The following is a 23408-nucleotide window of genomic DNA, read 5'->3' on the forward strand; positions in this document are numbered from 1 at the left end:
GTTGAAGATCCAGCTGGTTGCCTTACTGCGTCTACTTCCTCGGACCGAATCAGCATCGTGTGCAGGTTCTCCGACGGGCGTAGCGGTCCTCGGCTGTCTGTCCAGCGAGTCCAGGTTGGGCTTCATCTCAAGGCAGAGGCTGCGGCGAGGGCCGAGAAGCTGCTTGGGGAGAGGGATCCTGGATTGCGGGAAGCCAAAAACCGAGCCCTGATTGGGTGAGATGGTGGGCGTGAGGGGCGCGGGGTGGCGTGAGGCACTACCGGGGAGAGGACAGGACAGGGAGGACGACAAGGGGTGGGAGGACGGAGCGTTGGACACCGGAGGGGAGGTGCCGGGGAGTGACTCATCGTCCGCCAGACCAGAGGACCTCCGCCTCTTGCGGAAGGGTGGCGACGGAGGAGGCGTCCCTGCCTGGAGGCCCTCACCCAGGGAGGAGGAGCGGCTGCACTTTGCCATGGAGCTGGTGGTGTGGCTCATGTAGGAGCGCCGGGGCCTGGGCTTGGGGCTCTCCCAGGGCAGCGGGGACTGGGGGGACCCCGGGGAGCCCGGGGAGGTGGAGGGGGAGGAAACGCAGAACGAGGGTCTGGGAGAGTCCTGGTCCGCCAGGAGGCGCTGAGAACGCTGCAGTGGCGATGCTCGTTCACTAGAGGGCACCGGGGAACGAGGAGCTGGAGGAGAGGAGAAAGGTCATCAGGAGAGGTCTCTTTGGTGAGCCAAACATCTACATTGAATGACAACGATGCTTACAGCAGGAGACCAGGTTCTGGACGGACTGGGACTTCTGCAAACCCTCTGGACAGTCCACCAGCAGCTGTGTTTTGAAGGTGGGGTGGGACAGCCTCCACACGTTTGTTCCCGGAGGCCTCTTCTTTTGGGACGGAGCGCGGAGCGTTATGCCCTTCTCTTGAACTCCCCCATCAGCCCTGCTGGGATACAACACCACTAATGAACCTTACGGGTCATTGTAAAATCAAATGTCAAGGTACAAGCACCCATGCGCATATTGCTTTTGCCATTATTTTCCTGGTTCTGTTTTCCAGCCTTCATTTCAACAAAAGAGAGGTTGTCTAAAAATGGACCCCCCCCCCCCCCCCTCCAGCATGGTCTCTTCTTGTTTCGCATTTTGTGTTCTCAACTCACTTTGGCTCTTCCGTCCTGGGGGTCTTGTCCTCTGGTCCTCGGTTTCCAGAGCCTTCCATCATGGGTCGCACTGTGGACACCGGGGGTTTGGCGCAGTGCATCCCCAGCTCATTGTCACAGGCTTTAGCGAACAGAGGGACCCTCCTATATACATACAGGATATACGTTGAGAAGAATTATAGCCAAAGAATTGTGATGAAAATGTATTTTATCACGTCACAATAATCACATGAAAATGTATATTATACACTGATCAGCTGCAAAATTAAAACCAACACTAATAACCATTAATATTGTGTAGCTCCCCCCTGTGCCGCCAAAACAGCTCTGACCCGTGGAGGCAGGGACTCCACAAGACCTCTGAAGGTGTCCTGTGGTATCTGGCACCAAGACGTTAGCAGCAGATCCTTTAAGTCCTGGAAGTTGTGAGGTGGGGCCCCCATGGATCTGGCTTGTTGTTCTAGCACATGCCACAGACGCTCCATTGGATTGAGATCTGGGGAATTTGGAGGCCAACTCAAACCCTTGAACTCTTCGTCATGTTCCTTAAACCGTTCCTGAACATTTCCCCTTTTGCAGTGTGGCAGGGAGCATTATCCGGCTGAAAGAGGCCACTACCATCAGGGAATACTGTTGCCATGAGGGGGTACTTGGTGTGCAACAATGTTTACGTAGGTGGTATGTGTCAAAGTAACATCCACATGAATGCCAGGACCCCTGGTCCCGGGCCACCTTCTTCCATTGCTCCATGGTCCAATTTTCAAGCTCACATGCCCATTGTAGGAGCTTTCGGTAGTGGACAGGGGTCAGCATGGACACTCTGACCGGTCTGCGGCTACACAGCCCCATACACAACAAGCTGTGATGCACTGTGTGTTCTGACACCTTTCTATCATAGCAGCATTAACTTTTTCACCAATTTGTGCAACAGTAGCTCTTCTGAGGGATTGGACCAGACGGGCTAGACTTCGCTCCCCACGGTTAATGCGTTTTGTTCACCCCTGACCCTGTCGCCGGTTCACCGGTTGTCCTTCCTTGGACCACTTTTAGTAATTGGACCACTTTTGGTAGGTACTAACCACTGCAAACTGGGATCACCCCACAAGACCTGCCGTTTTGGAGATGCTCTGACCCAGTCGTCCAGCCATCACAATTTGGTCCTTGTCAAAGTCTCTCAGATCCTTACGCTTGTCCATTTTTCCTGCTTCCAACACATCAACTTCAAGAACTGACTGTTCACTTGCTGCCGAATATATCCCACCCCTTGACAGGTGCGATTTGAACAAGATGAGCAATGTTATTCACTTCACCTGTCAGTGGTTTTACTGTTGTTGCTGATGGGCGTATATACTAGTATCAATATCATTGTGTATTTATTCTATTTATTAAATGTTTTATTCAAAGAACAACATTAAGGCTCATCACATTTAATGACCTCAATGGTTATACCAATCTGAACCATTTTTTAAATATAAAACCCCTTTAAATATTTCAAGTTCCATTTGTGCATTGTACCACTGAAGGACAATACAGGAATGTTCATGATGTGGAATTTTCCCCACAGAATATTTTATCTCCACGGTCATAATATTATGAGGGGGTAAAGTAGAACTGATACTACAACCGTGTGTGTCACTGGGTACACAAGTATTTTATTCTACTTGTGTGACACACACTGTTGTAGTATCAGTTTCCACCACATGGTGACAGGTTTTCCAGTGTAACAAAAAACTTGTTCACTCACCTGATTAAATAAAGTTAAAAAGGGAAAATAAAAAAGCTGATAGTGATGCAAAGTTACATTTACATTATCAAAGCGCTTTCATTTGGACACAACTATGTGAGTTCACTGCTAAAATGACGACAGAGTCAGACACATTACAGTGTCAGTCCACATTAGTGTATAATTCTATTTTTCCACATTTATTATGTGTCCCACCCCATGGTACCTGTTCCTGTGTCCTTCGGCCAAGAAGCGAGAAGACATGCTGAGCCTCTGGACGCTGCTCTGTTCACAACTGGAGGCTGGAATATGGAGGGTTAAAAAGTGTCAAATTAGACTTAAAATGTGCTACTGAAGTTCAGGTTTAAGTTCAAGTTTTTATTTTCCCCAAATGAACTGAAATTAAATATTTTTTTATTTGGTTGCAGTCAGGGTTGGAGGAGAGCAAAATACAACAAAGATATTTAAAACAGTAAAATCAATGTAGAAAAATAAATAAAATAAGTGAGAAAATTAGGTAGGCCGGAATCAAGCCAATACCTGGGGTCAATAAATAATAAAATGCCACTAAATATCAACAACAATAAATAACAGAAATTGAATAGTGATAAAATGCCTGAAAAATGAAAATAGCTATTGAAATAGCTTTTATATTGTGTAATTGGTGTGAATGAAAATATATAGAAAACAAACTCAAATAAACAATGTCCAGATTTCCTGTGTGTGTGCACGCGCGTGTGTGCGTGTGTGTGTGTGTGTGTGTGTTACCTGTGCTGTCCCCCAGCGTCTCAAAGTTCTGCTTGAGGAAGTCTTCCTGGTCGTTGTCCATGGGTCCCATCACCGTCCTCAGAGCCTCGTCCATACTGGTGATCCTGGTCATTCTCTCCTTCTTCTTCTCCTCCTCCTCCTCGTCTTCCTCCCTTCCCTCGTTCTCCTCATCGGAGCTGTCCCGGCCCAGAGTCACTTTGACGTCCGGGTCTGAGAGACACAAACAAACTGGGTTCATGTACAAAATAAAATCAGATTTTTAAATTGCAAATTGTTTGTCGAGAACTTAAATTCTTTAATTTATTATTATTATTATTATTATATAAATTGTAATTTTTTTTAAGATTGTTGTTGATTTCTAATGGGGTCTGAGAAAAGCGCTTTATAAATAAAATCCACTATTATTATTTACATTTTTTGTAAAAAAAAAAAAAATCCTCAAGATGAAGACGATTCTAATAAAAACAAAATAATTAATGTGCAAATCACTGTCAGATTTTCCATCTACTAATTATATAATGGCAATTTTCATTTACACTTGATGCCATTTTTCTCATCTCCAGAGACATTTTAGAAATAAAAATAAATATATAAATATGTTTTTATGTCAATTCCCCAAGAAAATTATTGAATAATCCTAAAAACAAAGTATACACAGCATTAAGACAAGACAACATACCTTTAAGTCTCTAAAAGTGCAGAGTGTTATCTGGTATTTTCTATTTTATTTATAAGGAACAAACAGGAATTGTGTGTTTGTTATCTTTCCTTATGTTTTAATCGTCTGTCTAATATGTAGTAGATGCAACTAAATGCCTCAATCTGTGGCGTTAACATTTTTTTGCTGTTTCAAATTTAACAGGATTTACTTTTTGGAGCAGAGCATCATTTAAATGTAGGAACGGATGTGTGGAAATCCTCTTAATTTGTTATTTCCTTCCCAGCGATGGTGGCACAAGTTTACTCAAATTGGAAAAATAAGGTTTATCTATTTGACCAGAAAAATTATTCTGATGATCAAATCCATGCCAACGTTAATGCTATTTAGATGTATGTTTTGCTAAGTCCTGCATTATGAAATTGTGTATTAAGTATTCTGTATATTAATACCCCATTATTGATATTTCGGAAAAATTGCTTGTTCACGATTGTGTGTGGGAAATGTATGTTTTCGGAACAAAATGGTGGTGGTTGTTCTCTCTTTTATTTGTTCTATATAACAAACATAAAGTCTGTGGTTAGCATTTTAAATTCAGTATTTTCTCAAAATACCCTCCAACAGCTAAATCCTGTGACCTCTAAATTACAGAAGTGAAATGGCTTCATAATGCCTGTTAGGTTAGTTTGGAAGCTCTGTGGTTGGAAAGGCTTCTTATTACGGTTCTTTAACTCCAGCGTTTTATTACTAATCCCCTTACTGCTGAAGGCCGGGTCGGGGCTGGACTCCCGGCTGTAGTATCCCAGGGAGCACACACTGTCTGGGCTGCAGCCCTCCTGGCTCTCCAGGCTGAGCTTCCCGGCTCCCAGCGAGCCACACGTCTGCTCCACCACCACGTAGCTACTAGGGGGACATAAATAGAGGGTAAGAGATCAGCACAATGTACATTTTGTGTGCTGCCTGGTTTGACAGTGTCTGCTTTTCTGCTCCATGAGGGCATTACCTTTCCAGTGGACTCTCATTGTCTTGGTTGCCCTCTGGGGGGTAGATTGCAGCTCCGTCGGGGCCCTTGGAGCCCCTGGACGAGGGGTGGAACAGCCATTCGCTGTGGTGCCAGGGACGCCTCTTCTTCACCCTCTCCTCGGACTGGAGGGAAAAGCACGAGGGAAGGGTCAGGAAGGTGAGTAATGTAGTGTTCCCATTAGTTCCTATCTATTGGTTGATCACAGCGCTGATGGGTTTTAAAGTAAAACAAATACAAAGAAAATGCAAATTCTAAATACGTGAAAATAGTAAAAATATATCATGAAGTGAGGTCCCCCCCCCAATAAAAAAAAGTTTCTGTTTTGCCAATGATTTGGCGGATCACTTGCTGTACTCTTGTGGACCACTAGGGGGTCACGGTCCACAGGTTGAAAGTCGCTGGTTTACATCTATTGAAGGATCATTATGAACATTTTCAATGTGGACTTCATTTTGTCTATATTTTCCGACCATCGAGATTTGGTGGTGGTGGGGGGACTTAAACCGGAGCTCGCAGCTTGTGCATTCTAATAATACATTATGTTAGTGCGCACCACAAAAATGTACCTATATGTTCCAATATTTTTTTAAGGGCCCCTGTCAGTCACAGGTCCTTCGATTCACCCACCCCGAGCGGCCGCCACAGATTATCAACCCCAATAAGACATTTACTTTGGGTGTATAATAAATCTTCCCTGTGATAGATAACAACCCAGAAATCTGTCTCTCTCTCCTCTCCTCCTTCCCTCGCTCGCTCCCTGCTCACCAGCGCCTCCTGCAGGCTGGAGGCGCTGCTCTTCTTGGGGGAGAAGCCCTCCAGCTGCCTCAGGTCCAGCATGGACTTCACCATCAGCTCCAGGGAGCCGATCCGGCGGGACCAGCGCCGCCGCGGGCGCTTGACGGGGTCAGGGGTCGCCGGGTGGCTGGTGCCTCCGACCTGGAGGAGAGAGGACGAAGATTAAGGTGACGCTGGAGCTGTAGTGGTGTGAGGAGGGATGAAACTGTAATCTACGCAAGCAACTGTTATATACTGTTCATACTATATCAGAGTCTACAAATTGTATAATTGGAAAAATGCCTTAATTACAATCATAACATAAGTATAACATGAGCATAAGGGAAGTGCTAGTTGTTGTATTTTACGAATGATGTGTGCATGGTAAACGTTGAGCGCTCTGATCATGGCCAACCATGCATTAAAGGGGACCTATTATGCAAAACTCACTTTTTCAGTGCTTGTGCACATACATGTGGGTCTCTGATGGGCCTACTAACACACAAACTGTGAAATATGACAACCCAGTCAGATTTTGTGAGCTGTCAGTTCAGAAAACATGTCCTGAAACAACCCGTTCAGATTTGCAGCCAAACCCTACGTTACTTTGGGCTTCAGTAGTATTAGAACTGCCCCCATCTGTGTAACTCAACAAACACATTTTTCAAAAGAAAGAGGAATTAATACCAACTGCCGGTGAAGAAACTGTAGACGATGATAGGTATTTAAAAAATAATTGTGCAGTGTGTTTCCTTCTGAAAAATAAAAAGTATGCAGTACATAGAATGCAGGCTGTGGCCCGCAATCCACTGTACGTTTCCCCAAACAAAACCAATAAAAAAAATGTTATTATTGTAGATGTATTTACTTGTATTTTTTTTATTTTCCGACGTTTAAATGAAATGTCGGAAAATAAAATACGTGAAACGTGCCCATGTCTCCCAAAAACTTTTAAATTATTATGAGTGAAGATTCAGCAACTGAGTTGCTTATATCTTACCCCACATTTGTTCAGAAACTGATTTTAGTGGACGGATACGGTGAAATCAGTGAATGTTTAGACTAGACTAAATACAACGGAACCCGGAGTTTAGCTCAAACCCAATTGGCTCACAGAACAGGAAACTTGTGCTCAAACTCCACTGGCTAACTGAACTATGGGCATCAGGAGGGTGATTCCACCCCCAGAAAATATCCCATTTTGGAAAAGGATGGCACAAAGTTATGTTAGAATGCATAATCGAATTGGTGTTTTCAGTAAAAAACTTCAAAACATGTTTTGGGGACCTCAGAGTCCTATTTAACTTGTTGAAAAGGAGCATAACAGGTCCCCTTTAATATAATATCAGATTTGCGAGGAAGAACTTGAAGTCCTTTTGAAATTGAAATATAAGTAAGTCACTACTAATATTTTAATAATAATAACTTTATTCATCCTGGGGAGGTGTTCAGGGAAATAATATAATATAATAATAATATAGTAATTATATTATACAATGTAATAACAATAATGAATAAATATTCCCACATTTATACCAAAACCACTGACCTTAGTTGCCTCCCAGGTCTGCACGTTAACCAAACCACCTGCAGTGTAAGAACAGAATAGCAAGATAAGCATCTCACTTCAGTTTTCACACATAATTCACACATCAGAAGCTAAAACCTCCCTCCCTTCTGTTCTATCCTCTCTGATCCAGTAATTTATAAACCCTCCCGACCTTCCTCTCCTCCGGTGTCATTGCTGCTGTCAGAGGACGTGGTGGTAAGGGCGTCCTCGGGGTGACGGGGGTCGTCCTGCTCCCCTCCGTCCTCCTCAGAGGACAGGCCGCACAGGGTGGGGGCGCTGTACACCTCCCTCCTGGAAAGATACAAGATTACATCTTAACACTTCACAGTGTGTGTGCATATATATATATAAAGTGTGTGTGTGTGTGTGTGTGTGTGTGGCCTTTACTTGAGTGTGGGGGTCTTGCAGGGCGATGTGCTGCAGATCTGTCTCAGCTGCCTCAGCCTCTCCCTCATGTTTATGGTCATTTCTGGAGCTAGTCTCCACAAGAAGATGCAGCTAATGGGGGGGGAAACACTCAATTTAGCCATGAGACAATGTCTTTATTCCTTCAGAGAAAAGATTCTGAAGATTCTACAGACGGTGAGTTCTAACAATGAGAAGTTGTGGTTTACAGGCAAACATGGACGGTTGTTTTTAAGACGGGAGGGTTGCGCTGTGTAAACCGGATAGCGGTTGCTTCGCGAGACGAGCAACCAGGAGATGACAGACCGGAGCCCATGCTGTGTACAAGTAAACTCGGAAAATCGTGCTGCGTTTCAGAGAACCTGAGAAACTGTAAAACGCACCCAACACGACTAAACTGGACCCTGTGTATCGCTGCCTGCAGCTATATTTATCATTATTATTACCATTATAATTATCATTATAAGAATTATTATTGTATATTATTTCTGTCTATTAAGAAAATATGTCAAAATCAATGCAATATTTTCTTCTACAAATGCAACAAATTTCAAGTGCCAGACATCTGATTGAATTTGGGCAAATCGGTTCCTCACCTGTCCCCAGACACAGAGATCAGATGCTTGCAGTCATTGGTGAACTTCATCCCTGTGACAACCTCTGAAAATACAATAAACGACAACAGAGCTTGTTGGTTTGATTTTGGAATTACTAAAATGCAGAATAGGAAAATCCAATTTTTGAGGTCACATATAAACACCAGAGTGAGTGTGAATAAGAAAACCATGATTCCATGAGGTGATGAGTCATACCAGAGTGTCCAAACATGTTTGCCACACAGTCTCCAGTGTGGAAGTCGAAGATGCTGATGTTCTTATCAGAGCAGCTGGTCGCCACATAGTGACCAGACGGATCCATCTGCACCTGTCAAGCAAAAATAATAATAACAGTATCTTGAATAAAAGATGTCAAAATTAGTTAGGGGAGCCAAGCGACTAGCTAATTTATTGCATTTTACAAATAATGCAACAAATAATGCATGTATGTGAAAGGGATACTCAGCTACAGATTTTGGTAAATCGTGTTTTTGTCTTGTCAAAACCAATTTCATCCTTGTGTATCCTGAGACCATCTTCATAACGATAAAAGGTTTGTCTATTTCGGGATACTTCATTTATGTCATCTAATTATCTCATGTACATTGATGAAAAAGCCGCATATGAAATGGAGTAACTGTCCAGAGCACATTTCTATTAAAGAGAATTGAATTATAATAAATAACTTTCTTGGTCAGTTGTGTAGTCTGAATGGTCTTATAGGGCTGGAAAAGGGCATGAGACAAAGCTGTGCAACAACCACCAAAACAAGCCTTTTCAGCTTGAGAGGAAAGAAAGCCTCTGCACAATAATTGAATAAAATACATTGGAAAACATTTGAGTTGACTTTGTGGAAGGATATAAATTAGTATTTTGCTTCAACACTCTGGATTTGCTACTTAGCACAACATAGAGGTAAAGTTGTACCTTGAGCAAACTGCCGTCTTCATTGAGGGATCCTTTGTAGAGCTTCTTCTGTTTGCCGCTGCTGATGTTGAAGATCCTGGAGACGGGATGTACGAGACAACACGCTTGAGCAGAATTTAGCACAGAAAAGAGGTCAACGTACCCTGACCAGACCTCCCGGTTTCTCCGAGACTGTCCCGGCTTCGAGCTGTGTGTCCTGACATATTTGTAAAACACTGAAATGTCCCGTTTTTCAACATTCACCATCAAATTGTCTCAGTTCACCACAATTAAAATAATAATAATAATAATAATAATAATAATAATAATAATATGATACTTGTTTTCAGGGCTTACATATATTATATACCGTACACAGTCAAGCAGAAAAGAGCGTGGGGAAGTGGGCTCATCATGAACACGCCCACTCGCTTGCTGTGAATTTTGTGCTTTCAGGGTTGTGTGTGTGTGTGTGTGTGTGTGTGTGTGTGTGTGTGTGTATGTGTGTGTGTGTGTGTCTGTGTGTGTGTGTGTGTAGGGCCAACATGCACTTAAGGGTCTCTTTTTGGGGGTTCCAAAATGCGGTCACCCTCGGTAAACGATATTTGGAATTGACTTCAGTGGGTCATTTGGCTATGTACGCACCGTATCCCTCGGTCCTGGCAGCCCACAGCGGCGTACTTGCAGGTGGGGTCAATGCCCATATCGTACAGGGTGGTCTTCCCCACAACATGATGGGAGCGCCTGAACTCTGTACCTGTGTCTGTCTGAAATGGCAAAGGAGAAACATAATTCTGGTGAGAGCTGGAAAATCAAAATTCAAATTCAAAATAAGAGCTTCAAAATACATATAATTCCTAATGGAAATGAAGGCTTCTACAGGAAATCTGAAGAATGTAAAGTAAGGTAAGGTAAAAATATGTTAAGGATAATCCTATGTGTCATTACATATTTCCTAAGTTTTTCCAAAGTTAGATCTTGGACATTGCGGATAATAAATACATAAATACTTCCTTGAAACTTAAATAATTGAAGGCCAAAAGAAAACACAATGTTTGCATACTACTTTCCGAAAATTGAAGCTCAATGACTCAAAGACAAAGCTTTCAGTCATTTGTTTCTTCTCAGACTAACAAGCCCTTGTTGTCATTGAACCACGTCTTCTCGAAACAAGCGTTCCGTCATCGTATAAATGTGGGCTAATAATGTTAGTGGCCTAAAATAATGGCCTTAAATCTGAAGAGAATTCTGGACCTTGTGCAACCGTAACCGCACAGGAAATAATCCAGCAACCTAGATGGCAATTTATTAAATGAATGCAGCATTTTTTCTTCTTAGGTGTTTACTGGGATTTGAGGTTATAAAACCTCTAATCCAAATACCTTTGAAAGTGTATTCCATTGGCATCGTCACACAGGCAAAGGCTCCAGTGTGATGTATGATGATGTATTCTAGCCATTCTAACATGCCTCTAACCCATCCGGTTCCAGGACACTCTGTTTCAGTGGGTGGTGCCCCCTCCCCCAAATGCGAATCGAAACCAAGACCTTCTTGCCATGATAACGTTGGCACAGTGCATCGCACGCACTGTGCCAACGTTACTTAATACTTATATTTCCATCGTCTGCAGTTTTATCACGGACAGTTGGTATTAATTCCTCTTTCTTTTAAAATATTTGTGCTGGTCTGTGCAGCCAACAACAGAGCACTTCCCATGATTAGCTCTTAGCTGCTAGCATTGGCGCTCCAGACATGGGTGGAGTTGCTCGGATCAGGGGTGTTTATAATTCTAAGGAGACCCAAATCTGAACGGCTTGTTGGATCACATGTTTTCTGAGGCAGAACATAAACAAACAAATAGATAGATAGATAGATAGATAGATAGATAGATAGATAGATAGATAGATAGATAGATAGATAGACAGATAGATAGATAGATAGATAGATAGATAGATACAGCCAGACAGACATATGTATTGTATATAGACGGATGATAGATAGATAGATAGATAGATAGATAGATAGATAGATAGATAGATAGATAGATAGATAGATAGATAGATAGATAGATAGATAGATAGATAGATAGATAGATAGATAGATAGATAAAATAAGACTGGCTGTGTTCACAGTTTGTGTGTTAGTAGGCCAATCAGAGACCAAAATGTATGTGCACAAGCACAGAAAAGGTGAGTTTTTCACAATAGGTCCCCTTTAAAGCAAACTAGCTCCTAAACCAGCTAACAGTGCTATCACTGAAACCAATAAATCCTTTAACTGGGTGTTTATGAAACTTTATCCAAGATAGGGAGCCTTTGACCTGTGGACAGTTTTGTGGTCGTCGTTTGCTCATAAAAACTAACACCAGTGATGCCCAGTGACCAGTTACCTTGTGCTTAAGCAGTGACCACCTAGATGACACTCACGATTGGTTTTATGAAAAAATGGACTGAAGCCTCACCCTGTGTGCAGTCCGGAAGTAGATGCTCTTATCGGCCCCACAGCTGATCAGTCTCACTTTGTTGTCATTGGCTGAAAAACAAAGATCAAGATATGCATTTATGAGATCAAATGGAAGGTTTTTACAGGATAAACGTCCAGGTTGCCCGCCTGAAGAACCCTCTAGGATGATTTGGTTTTATAAACTGTATTTTGGGCAAGTCCAGAAGAGCTTATTGTTTTGAATTCTTGTTATGAAATTGTTTGTCATTCTTGAGTACACGTACATCTATAATCTTTTGCGATATCATGTGTGGTGACACTGTGTGTCTTGCTACAAAGAAGGTAAAAGAGCTTTGTAAGCCAAAAGCCAGCCAATCAATGAATAGATCAACCGACCAACCAAACAACCAACTAAGCAACCATCCAAACAACCAAACACCCAAGCATCGAACGAACCAACTAAAGACCCAAACGACCAACCAGCCAACTAACCAATCAACCAACTAACCAATCAACCAACTAACCAACTGAACAACCAACCATCCAAGCAACCAAACACCCAACCCATCAACTAACCATCCAACCAATCAATCAAACACCCAAATAACCAACCAACTAACTAACCAACCATCCAACTGAACAACCTGTCTCAGTTAAGAGTGTCTCACCAGCAAAGCGTACGGCCGTTATAGATGAAGAGTGCTCGTCCAGTGTCTGCAGCAGGCCGTAGTCTTCCTCAGCGTTGAACACATGGATGAGACGGTCTCTGCTGGCCGTGGCCAACAAATGGAGACCAGTATGGGGTTTGGAATACTCAAGAGATAGAATCTCCGCATTGTGGGCCTCGACCTTCAGAACCTCCTCCATACTGCCGAGGTCATGAACCCTGTAAGGTAAAATAATAAAAGATACGGTCAAACCAAATAAGATACACTCCATCTTTCTTCAGTACAGATCCAGTGTTTTTGGACATCGTTTTTCCTACCGTAGTATACCGCTGCGGTCCCCAGAAGCCAGGTGTTTTCCGTCTGGACTGACGCAAATGCTTCTGATGCCCGCCCTGCTCTCCGCCGTCCCCCCGTCCCCGCACTTCTCAGCCGGCGCCTCGGGGTCCAGCAGGTTGTCGGTGTTCTCGTCCACGTAGATGACCTTCAACAGGTCCTGCGATTGCCAAAAAAGACAAGAAAAGTTGGGGTTTGATTTTTTTTCACTCAGTTCTACATATGAATGCATGAAAGACGACAACTCACATCGCTGAGGACGTTGTGGGCCTCGGTTTGAGAGCCCTCGACGCACCACAGACGGATGGTGTTATCAGCTGAGCAGCTGACAAACACCCCAGGTGAGAACATGCCACCTGACTCCCCAGGGATATCTGGTAACATCTAAAAAGAAAAAAATGACAGAAATGATAATAATAATAACAATCTTGCAGCGGAACCCCTGCAATTCCTTCACGGACCCCTAGGGGACACCAAATTTCAAAATGGAGAATAGAGGTGTACAAGGCTTGATGTGAACAGATGTATAATGAATGGGCTTCTAGAAATATCTTAGAGATTATTACTTCACATATTTAAAAGAGAGAATTTAATATGTAGCATATATATAGTGCATAATTAACATACAAAAAATTGTAATGGTAATGAGTGACAGTTGGGGAACAATGTTTACCACTTATTTAAATACATATTTCCTTGCATTTACCTGCAGGTCCCAGACGCAGGCGGCGTGGAAGAGGGCAGAGTTCACCTTTGTCACTCGATCCACGTTCCTCACGTCCCACACGTACACACTGTGGTCGTTGTACACACAGCTCAGCCAGTGGCTGGCGGGGTCGTAGGTCAACGCAATGACATCTGGGTAGCGAGCCACAATGTGGTTGGGAGACAGGTGGCTAGAAGTGGAAACAGACCACAACAAAAGGCTTTTTTGAGGAAGAACTGCTTTGGAGCTAAACTGTTTTCAAGAGTTTACAAGTGTCAATCTATTAGATTGTCCAGAAGTACCAGTCCCATTCCAGTCCCATTTGAAACTGGATTTTTTTTAAATATATCTTTCCATCATCACTTTTCCCAAAAGTGTCCCTTCTCCCGATTGATTTTTTTTTTCTTGGTCACTTGATTTTGATATTGGTATCCAATAGTTATATTCTTGCTGGGTGCCAGACCCCACCATCAATGGGAAGCAGCATAGAGAAGCAGCATACATAACACAAATACATTTAATGGCTGTTTCTTCAGCAAGTTCCAACTAGTATAGTATAAAATAGCATAAAATTTGGGATTTTCAAATGAAATAACAAGAAAAAACCTTAGGGATTACCACTTTAGAGGTAGCTGGACAGTTAGGTCTAGTACTATAATAAGAAAGCCACTGATCCGGTGCTCACCTGGCCTGGGTGATGGCCGACACGTCGGTGCCAAGGGGGTGTGGTCGCGGCAGCGTGCACACAAAACACAGATCAGCGGGACCGAAGCATCGCACCATTCCATCGGCACATCCACAGAAGATCACATCCTCCGACAGGGACAGGGACTGTGCCACGCCCGTCTGGATGAGGAGATCAAATAAGATCAAAGATTAAAAGGCGAGCCCGCTACCAGGAGGAGCCGGGAATCGAACCGGCAATCTTCCGATTCCAAAATGAGCTGCTCTACCCCCCAAGCCACTGCCCCATAGGATATCATTCAAAATGTTTAAAATGTTTTATTTTTACTAAATTTTAATACTTTGGCACTCCTTTGACCGTTAAACTACACATGCTCTGCGGGTAACTTGAGGTCAGATGTGGGCTGCAAACATTTTAGAGATTTTAAAGCAGGACATGAGTCGGAAATGTTTGGGAACTGCTGCAAAGTGCACTGGCTGATATTTAAGCCTGCAAAAAGGACATGTCAGTGATGACATATGTTACAGTGGATGAATACGTCCTTATTAGAACGCCTCCAAACACATCCTGTCCTGGTGCAGGTTGCTAATCCCTCTCTGGTGCGTGACTGACGCTGATCCAGAGTAAAGTCCAAAGGCTCTCGAGGGAACACACAACGCAGCTGGACTTAAACTGTGACCACAGGACGCACAGTATAATGTGAATATGACTTTAAATTCTTAACATCAATCTCGTTCATAGGGCTTAAATAATCCATTCATAAGGTAGTGAACTTCTAGTGTTTCAAGAAGCATTGAGAAGTTACAGCTATTGTTAAAAAAAAGTTGTTAAATCAAAAAAACGTAATGGCAGCATTAATTTTGGGCAATATTATGCAAAAAAAAAAGGTATACCAGTATTGCTTTATGTAATTCCTTCATGCAATTATAATACTACTGTGATTACTTTTAAGGTTTTACTGTTTTAAAAGAAGAAAGAAGTCTAGGAATTGCATTGTCTGCAGTATTGCGGTATCATACTGGAGTGAACAGCAAAAAAGGCTGGGAATAGACGTAAACTGTACAGAAAAAAGTGAAATAAATAAACAGGTAAATAAGCAAATACATGAAATAAAAAATAATAATAAACACATAAATACAATCTTCAACTGTAATTTGAATTTGAATTGACGATTTGTCTAGAAAAGTACATCCAGCTATGATGTGTAACTAGTTCTGTCAGACAACTTGACGGCGCCACGCGCTTCCACACCCACAATGGGCGGGCCTATTTAAGCAGCCAATCCCACCTGCCCTACCTGCTTTGCCGCCTGCTTTGCTTGCTGTGTTGCTGCACTCCCTGCACCTCACCTGCATTCACCTGTGGGGCTCTACTCTTCGATCCAATAAAAGGATTTGAGCTCATCACTTCTAGCTCACTAAACGCCTATGTTTTCTGTACACCTCGCCAGGAGTGATGAGCAGCAGAGCTCAGACGCCAACCTCAAACGATGCTAAATAAATAAAGATCATCTTAAAGTAAACCTAAGAGTTGTCTGTTTGAATATGTCACCTAGCTATAGTAGTAAAGTCATTACTAGTAGTTATATAACAAAATATCAAGGATCCGAGCATCCCCCCTTTCCAGTTTCTGCCTTCCAAGATGCTGCTTCCCCCTGTTTCCCCCACTACAGAACTCACCCGCAGGTCCACCCACTTGTCCAGCGTCCTCTTGGCGTTGAACTCGCACAGCAGGCCAGAGGACGTGATGCAAAAGGTGGAGTCGGACTTGGAGCCTCGGCCGCACGCCACGTCGCAGAAGAAGTTGTTCCTCAGTTCTCCCAGGAGCCCTGAGCGTCCCAACAGAGGAACCGGGGCACTGGACTAAACACAACAACAACAATGAAAATAAAATACCTGCAAGCAGCATTTAATAGCATCTGATTAATCATAATTAACATTAATATCAAATTAGGGCGCTTTCATATCTGCCGTGTTTAGTCCGGTTGAAGCGAACCCTGGTGCGTTTACTCCCTGGGTGTGGTTCGTTAGGGCAGGTGTGAACACAGAAATCTAAATCAAGTGTGGACCAAAAAAAAACGGTCCCAGACCCCGCGCCACAGGTGTTGATGGACCGGTTCCACGCGACCCCGAGTGTGGATCGCTTGCGGTGAGAACACAATTCGACCCTGGTTCGACCCAATTGCAGCAGTACTCACTGCCTCAAGTTGGACTTGCATTAATTTGGGGACAGGTGGTGGGCAGCCACGTTCTAAGTTTTAGGATAAAAGCTCTCATAGCGATCTCTCCGTAACATGCCTACTCCTCTCCACCCCTCCTCTAGCTATGCACAAACAGGGCTCCTACATTACCCACAATGCAATTTTCCATCCGGGAAGGTCCACTGTCAAAGTTTTGAATAAACAAATCGGACCCAATGAGAGGACAGTTTAATAGCACGTGGAGTTGAATAGCCAGGACCTCTACTCTGTGAGGTAAGTGCTGGAAGTAAGTTAAGATAAGTTTCTTTTAGGAGGATTTAAATGTATATTTAATACAACACAGACAATTAATTCTATTATAGAACAATAGTATAGTATAGTATAATTATAGAACGTAGAATCGTGATTTTGGGCGCTGCCCATGGTGGCCGCCTGCGCAAGCGCCTCGTGTCGATTACACACATTTTAGTATTTTTAGAGCTTATTGTGCGTAATCACCGGGTGTCATGACATTTCACTGCATATAGGTATGACCGTATGTGTGTGTGTGTGTATATATATAAACTCAAGTTATATATATATATATATGTGCCAAATAATCTCTTGAACTTGAGTTTGTTAGAAAGTTTTGGTCAGCTGTAAAATGTTGCCGTATGAACACAAAACGAACCCAGGGGCGATCGCAACTTTGTATGTGATCTGCATCTGTACCTGATTTGGAATAAAACAAGCGAACCACAGGTACGAATGTGCCCTTAAACACGTGCCTGGGTATGAGGTCACCGCATTGTGACATCACAGCAGCAAATCCACATGGTTGCGTCAAAATCCCGGGGTGAAATTTTTACTTTCTTGACCTGGACCCCCCCACCCCCGTCACTTAATGTTTCTGTCTGATGGTTTCGATGGTTGGGTTCAAATTTGGACATAGTCTCAGAGTCGTGACCATTTCATTAATTTTCAAGTATAGCGCCCCCATGTGGCAAAACGGATGTGGCAGCTTTCGCCAAACCGTTTGCACCTGTGGTGGCCGTATCAATAGGTCTTTGACAGACCTATTTTGATAACTTTGAACAATGGGAGTCCAAGAAATCTAACAAAGTTGGTTTGGTTGAAATTGGACAAATTACCAAAGAGGTCAGTTGGCCAGTTCAATTCGGAAAATTGAAAATGGCAGAAAATCTGATTTGCAAAAGTCAATGGTACCAATTGTATGAGGAGACTCATGAGACCATATGACACTAGTTTGTGACTGGAAGACAAACGGAATGCTAGATGTGAATGCCGTGGGAAAAGTGCAACATTTGCCTGATGGTGGCAAGATGATGTCTCAAGTGTGGCAACAGCGATCTTTTGCTGCAGAAGTTCGAACATGGAGCATCCGAATGAGAGTCAGGCAACAGTGATCCGTTGTGGAATTATTCAACGTTCAGAAAGTCATAGTCCTGTTTCCATGTTTTTGCTCCAGCTGTGCGCTGATCAGCTGGTTCCAGCTGGTTTATGCTGATTACCAAATCCACATGGTTGACACAAAATCCCGGAATTCCCCCAAAACAGCAGTCATGCACCTTTGGTACTTGACACCCTAATCATTTTTTATACAGAATAAGGAGACTGGATAGGCGACGGTACTTCATGATCGCGGTATATTTTTTTGTGTACTATACTGAAAGGGTGTTTGTCAAGCTCCACATTGTACCAATATGAACATGCGACGAATAAAACCCAGTGTCATAAGAAAAAAAGGAAAATTCACTAAAGGATTGCAAGGCTTTTGTGGCCACTAAACCGGCGCAAATAACACAAAAGGTAACTCTGTAACTCACACTCAGCACAATAAACGGTGAAATGCACCACTCACTGCACTGCCACGCAAACAGCGTCTCTGCGCCGGTGCTATTTGCACGTATTTAAATGAGGTATGATTCATACATTTTGTGCAAAATTGGCCCCTTCCTATGCAAATGAGCGTCGCTGCAGAAAAAGTCCAATTCACAAACACCGGTGAGACAGTAATAGCGAGTGACGCTATTACTGTCTGTAGAGACCTGGTGGTAAGTGCACGGACACCAAAAGAAAAAAATGACACGCTCGTCTTCAGAGAGCTGGAGCAATTGAAACACATTTATACGTGGTGTCACGCCCAGACTTTCAAGTGATCTGTAAATAATATTCTGACATTATTATTATAATTATTATTACTGTCACGGCCATCCTACAGCGATGCCTTGAACAGGCAGCAGTCCTTGGTTTCCAAAACGTACTCCAAAAGCAACTTGTTGAAACTTTGAATCATTTATTGTACATGGCATCGGACCACAGATGGCATTGGACCTCATAGTATAGGACCATGGACTGCTCTACAGCGGCCTGGAGTCGGGCCGCTGCATTCTGAGTAAAAGATATTAAATTGACTGTCATCATTTCTACATTGTAATATAAGGATTCAGTGAGAACTAGAATGTTTTATAGTCACTGCACATAAACCTAAAAACAAAGTATAATTCTAATCCAAAAGTACAGTGTGTTTGAATTTGAACATCTCCGCAGATCTGCAATCAGATGCAAAACAAGGGCAAATTGCACTCAGCAGTAAAACGTTATGGCCATGTTTGCTCTGTCATAGCATTGGCGCAATATCTTTAGTGAATCGGACGCTGAGACGGCACAGATTGTGGGCGCAATTGATACGCAATTCATGGTGCTATTAGCGGCTGCAATCCATTGTTTGTGAATACGCCCCTCAGTGTATTAACATTCAAACACAATGTATTAAAAATAAAACTCAGTGTTTTAAAAAATAAAACTCAGTGTATTAAAAGCACCTTGACAGGCTTGCAGGGGTCCAGGTACCAGAACTTGACGTGTCTGATTCCGGCCGTCACAAAGTAGGAGCTGTCCTCCGAGAAGGACACGGCCGTCACTTTGCTGGACACCTTGTTCGCCGCAACTACCATGTCTTTCTACAAACACAAAAATTTCAGATCATGGATTAAGTTTTAAAAAATTGTTATTTTCCGTTTGAAATTATTCTCAGCCTTATTCCTTTCCTTTTGACAGAGCCGATATGTGGAAAATCACTTTAATATGCTTAAAAAAAACAACCTATCATGACAACAGTAGAGGGTGGAATGCACATTTACAAATCCCATTCATAAATTTGATTATTGATGTTTGTTATCCTGTCAAATTTTTACAAAAAAAATGGATGTTATCAATCTCCTTGGGGTGTACATTCAGGTAAAGTTCTGGAAATAAATAAATAATTAAATGGAAAATAATAAAAGAAGAAGAAGAAGAAGAACTAAATAAAAATGAATTAATTTAAATAAATTAATTTCATTAATTTATTCAATAAATAAATTACGTTTAAAAAATTCCGGTAATTGTGCAGCAGAACTCTCAAAGTGTTATCACTGTAAAAAAAAAAACCTTTTGGAAGCAAAAATCTTCTACAATTGAGCTTTTGTTGCAGTTTTTTAGGTTTGATTTCATAAGAATGATTTCATTCGTAAGAAAGTTGTAGACAGATTCACAATAGCAGAGCAATAGAATAAATAAACATTCTGCATTGTACTGAATATGGGAAATACAAAACAGCTCCCATTTTAAATAGATATGAATAGAATAGAAAATAGCTCCCATTTTAAATAAAAAATAAATAGAAAAGAAAAAAAGCTCCCATTTTAAATAGAAATAAATAAAATAGTAAATAGCTCCCATTTTAAATAGAAATAAATAAAATGGTAAATAGCTCCCATTTTAAATATAATTAAATAGAATTGAAAATAGCTCCCATTTTAAATAGAAATAAATAGAATAGAAAATAGCTCCCACTTTAAACAGAAATTAATAGAATTGAAAATATCTCCCATTTTAATTAGAAATATCAATAAATAGAATAGAAAATAGCTCAGATTTTAAATATAATTAAACAGAATTGAAAATAGCTTATATTTTAAATATAAATAAATAGAATAGAAAATAGCTCCCAATTTAAATAGAAATAAATAGAAAATAAAATAGCTCCCATTTTAAATAGAAATAAACAGAATTGAAAATAGCTCCCATTTTAAACAGTAATAAATAAAACAGAAAATAGCTGCGCACCTTCCAGGCCCAGACATTCACCAGCATGTCGTGCTGGTTCCCCACGCTGACGATGTACTTGGCGTTGGGGGAAAAGGCCACACAGGAAATGCCGTACTTGTGTTTCTGCAGCTCAGCGACCTGCCGCCGCTCGGCCATGTCCCAGAGCCGCACCGCCGGGAGGTGACCGCTCTGGAGGTTCAAGGAAGAGTAGAAGATGTAGAGTTAAAGTGGTAATCCATCAGATCATCTGTGGTGGTGTGGGTGGATGACACTACAAGTCCCAGAAAAGTCCCAGCTTTTTTTTTTTTTTTTTTTTTTTTACAATGTTATGGATTACCACTTTAACTGTGGTGGGGATAATATTTTTAAAATAATCGATCATGTCTATTTCCTCAACTTGTCATCTGCATACAACGGGTGTGATCAGATCTGCATACAGTGAGGGTAATGTCTGTTATGTCTGTGTGTTATCTGGCTTTACAAGCCAATATAGAATCCCAGTGGTGTTCAAACAGAGCTCATCGTTCTTCTTCTTTTTCTGATTCTCTTTGAGAGACAATCCAAGCAAAAGCAACAGACAAAACAAGATCTGCCAAAAAATAGGTTTGGAACAGTCCTCCATCAGAGCCACAGCTGGTGCTTCAGTAAAGAGAATCAAGATTCAAAATTCAAGAGGTTTATTTGTCACATACATATACATACTTTCATACATATATGCAGTGAAATGTCCACCCCTGAACTGCCCACTGTATCATTTATTATTATTATTATTATTATTATTATTATTATTCCTGGATGTAATTCGTGGATTCGCTTTTTTTTTTTGTTTCGTTTTGTTTTACAATTTGAAGGAATGACCTTTCAAAGGTTGGGGAGAAAGAAATAAACCTCAAGAACAGTGGCAATGGATGACAGAGATGGAAAGAAAGAAAGAAAGAAAGAAAGAAACTAAGAAAGAACGAAACAATTAAACAAAGAAAGAAACAAAGAAAGAAAGAAAATCAGCTTCTGTTATTAATCAGACTCTTCAGACCGATCACATCAAAACAATCCCATCATGTCATCCATGCGAAGTCTCACCTCCTCAGAGATAACCACACAACCACACAGTCCTTTAATAATCCCACAGTGAGCTACAGGAACTAGTTATCTCCTCCGGAACCCTTTTTATGCGGCTCTGAATCAATGAGTCAATGCCGATCAACGCTTCCATTCGCTGTTTGGAGCTGCGGCCTCTTGTTGCCGTGGTAACCACTGTATCCACTCATCCACTTACACAGTGAAGTCTTTAATCGGCTCTGATTAGCTATGGAGGATTAGCGACCTTTCACCGACGGCTTGCAAAACACTCACACGGACCCGATGCTGAGGATCGACAGAGAACCATTGAATTGACAAAGATAAATCTTAAAATCGATCTAAAATTAAGATCGATCATGAGGCGTTTCTGACAAAGAAATTTCATCTTCCGAAGAACTTTCTGGAAAAAAAAAAAATTAGTTCAGCACTGAATTCTTATTTATTATCTTTTTATTCTTCAGACAAATCTTAAGAATTTGGATTACAAGTTTGTCGAGATGTTTCTTTTTCATAAGAATGCTCATACAATTCCTCAATATTTATCTTAAGAACTCCTTGAACTTTTTGTCTTTTGCTAAGAACTTAAGAAAGCAAGCCTTGAACATGTCCATGTGCAATACGTAGATCATGAAGTAAAATACCTTTTTTAAGTTACCTTTTGTTTTTTAGTTTTTTGATTCGCTTTTTCGGTGGACAAAGCACCCCTTTGGCTTTAAGTTCACATTTTTCCAGGCATCCGTTGTGGAAAGATAACTCTTAATACTAATTATTAAGAGTTATTTACAATGAATAGTTTGTAGCTTTCAGGCCTCAGAAATTCAAATGGTATCCCAAGTGCAATATAGACAGTTTGGGGGTTTGTATCCTTTTGGAAAAAGGAATTGGGTAAATACACCGATCAGCCACAACATTAAAACCACCACTTATAACCACTAATATTGTGTAGAGATCCCCCTCGTGCCGCCAAAACAGCTCTGACTTGTGGAGGCATGGACTCCACAAGACCTCCGAAGGTGTCCTGTGGTATCTGGCACCGAGAAGGTGGACAGGGGTCAGCATGGGCACTCTGACAGGTCTGCAGCTACACAGCCCCATACACAATTTAATTTGGGCCCTATCGAAGTCTCTCAGATCCTTACACTTGCCCAATTTTCCTGCTTTCAACACATCAACTTCAAGAACTGACTGTTCACTTGCTGCCTAATATATATCCCACCCCTTGACGGGTGCCATTAGAACGAGATGTTATTCACTTCACTTGGCAGTGGTTTTAATGTTGGGGCTGATCGGTGTTTGTTTTTAATTGGATAAAGAGCGAGGGATTCTATGAAATGGAACCTAGAGACCGACTGATGGCAGGAACTCACCTCTCCTGTTACCAGGTACTTTCCATCTGGAGAGAACGACAGAGCGGTGATGGTTTTCCTGTCGAGATAAAAGAGAAACAGAGAGAGAGAGAGAGAGAGAGAGAGAGAAATGAAAGAATAACTGAGTGAAGCCAAAAGGAAACTACTATTTTTATTAATTTTTCGGTTGGTGATTGTGTTTAATTTCACGCTTTTCAGAGATTCCTTTTGGGTTCGAACTCACCTTGTAGTGTTGATGATGTGGTGTTGTCTGTTATTTTTGGGATTCAAC

The 23408-nt window shown here is 41.8% G+C and overlaps 1 protein-coding gene across 1 annotated transcript in view; it reads right to left on the reverse strand.

Annotated features, from left to right (window-relative positions):
* LOC307227342 (mitogen-activated protein kinase-binding protein 1-like) overlaps positions 1-23408 on the reverse strand; it is a gene marked incomplete at both ends in the record, with an annotated part of 31581 nt that overhangs the window by 2560 nt on the left and 5613 nt on the right. The window contains 25 exons of the mRNA XM_079996621.1: positions 27-668; positions 748-923; positions 1141-1284; positions 3090-3165; positions 5050-5192; positions 5293-5435; positions 6079-6249; positions 7637-7674; positions 7809-7948; positions 8045-8155; positions 8659-8722; positions 8875-8986; positions 9586-9661; positions 10210-10331; positions 12026-12096; positions 12675-12892; positions 12992-13167; positions 13257-13391; positions 13714-13903; positions 14399-14559; positions 16078-16260; positions 19424-19561; positions 20709-20879; positions 23138-23195; positions 23361-23408. The exon at positions 23361-23408 is cut by the window's right edge and continues 15 nt beyond it. Of these exons, the coding sequence (XP_079852747.1) occupies positions 27-668; positions 748-923; positions 1141-1284; positions 3090-3165; positions 5050-5192; positions 5293-5435; positions 6079-6249; positions 7637-7674; positions 7809-7948; positions 8045-8155; positions 8659-8722; positions 8875-8986; positions 9586-9661; positions 10210-10331; positions 12026-12096; positions 12675-12892; positions 12992-13167; positions 13257-13391; positions 13714-13903; positions 14399-14559; positions 16078-16260; positions 19424-19561; positions 20709-20879; positions 23138-23195; positions 23361-23408 (3707 nt within the window). The remainder of the gene's footprint in view (positions 1-26; positions 669-747; positions 924-1140; positions 1285-3089; positions 3166-5049; positions 5193-5292; positions 5436-6078; positions 6250-7636; positions 7675-7808; positions 7949-8044; positions 8156-8658; positions 8723-8874; positions 8987-9585; positions 9662-10209; positions 10332-12025; positions 12097-12674; positions 12893-12991; positions 13168-13256; positions 13392-13713; positions 13904-14398; positions 14560-16077; positions 16261-19423; positions 19562-20708; positions 20880-23137; positions 23196-23360) is intronic.

Source organism: Zeus faber (assembly GCF_960531495.2).
Source record: "Zeus faber genome assembly, chromosome: 2".
Lineage (NCBI taxonomy): Eukaryota > Metazoa > Chordata > Actinopteri > Zeiformes > Zeidae > Zeus > Zeus faber.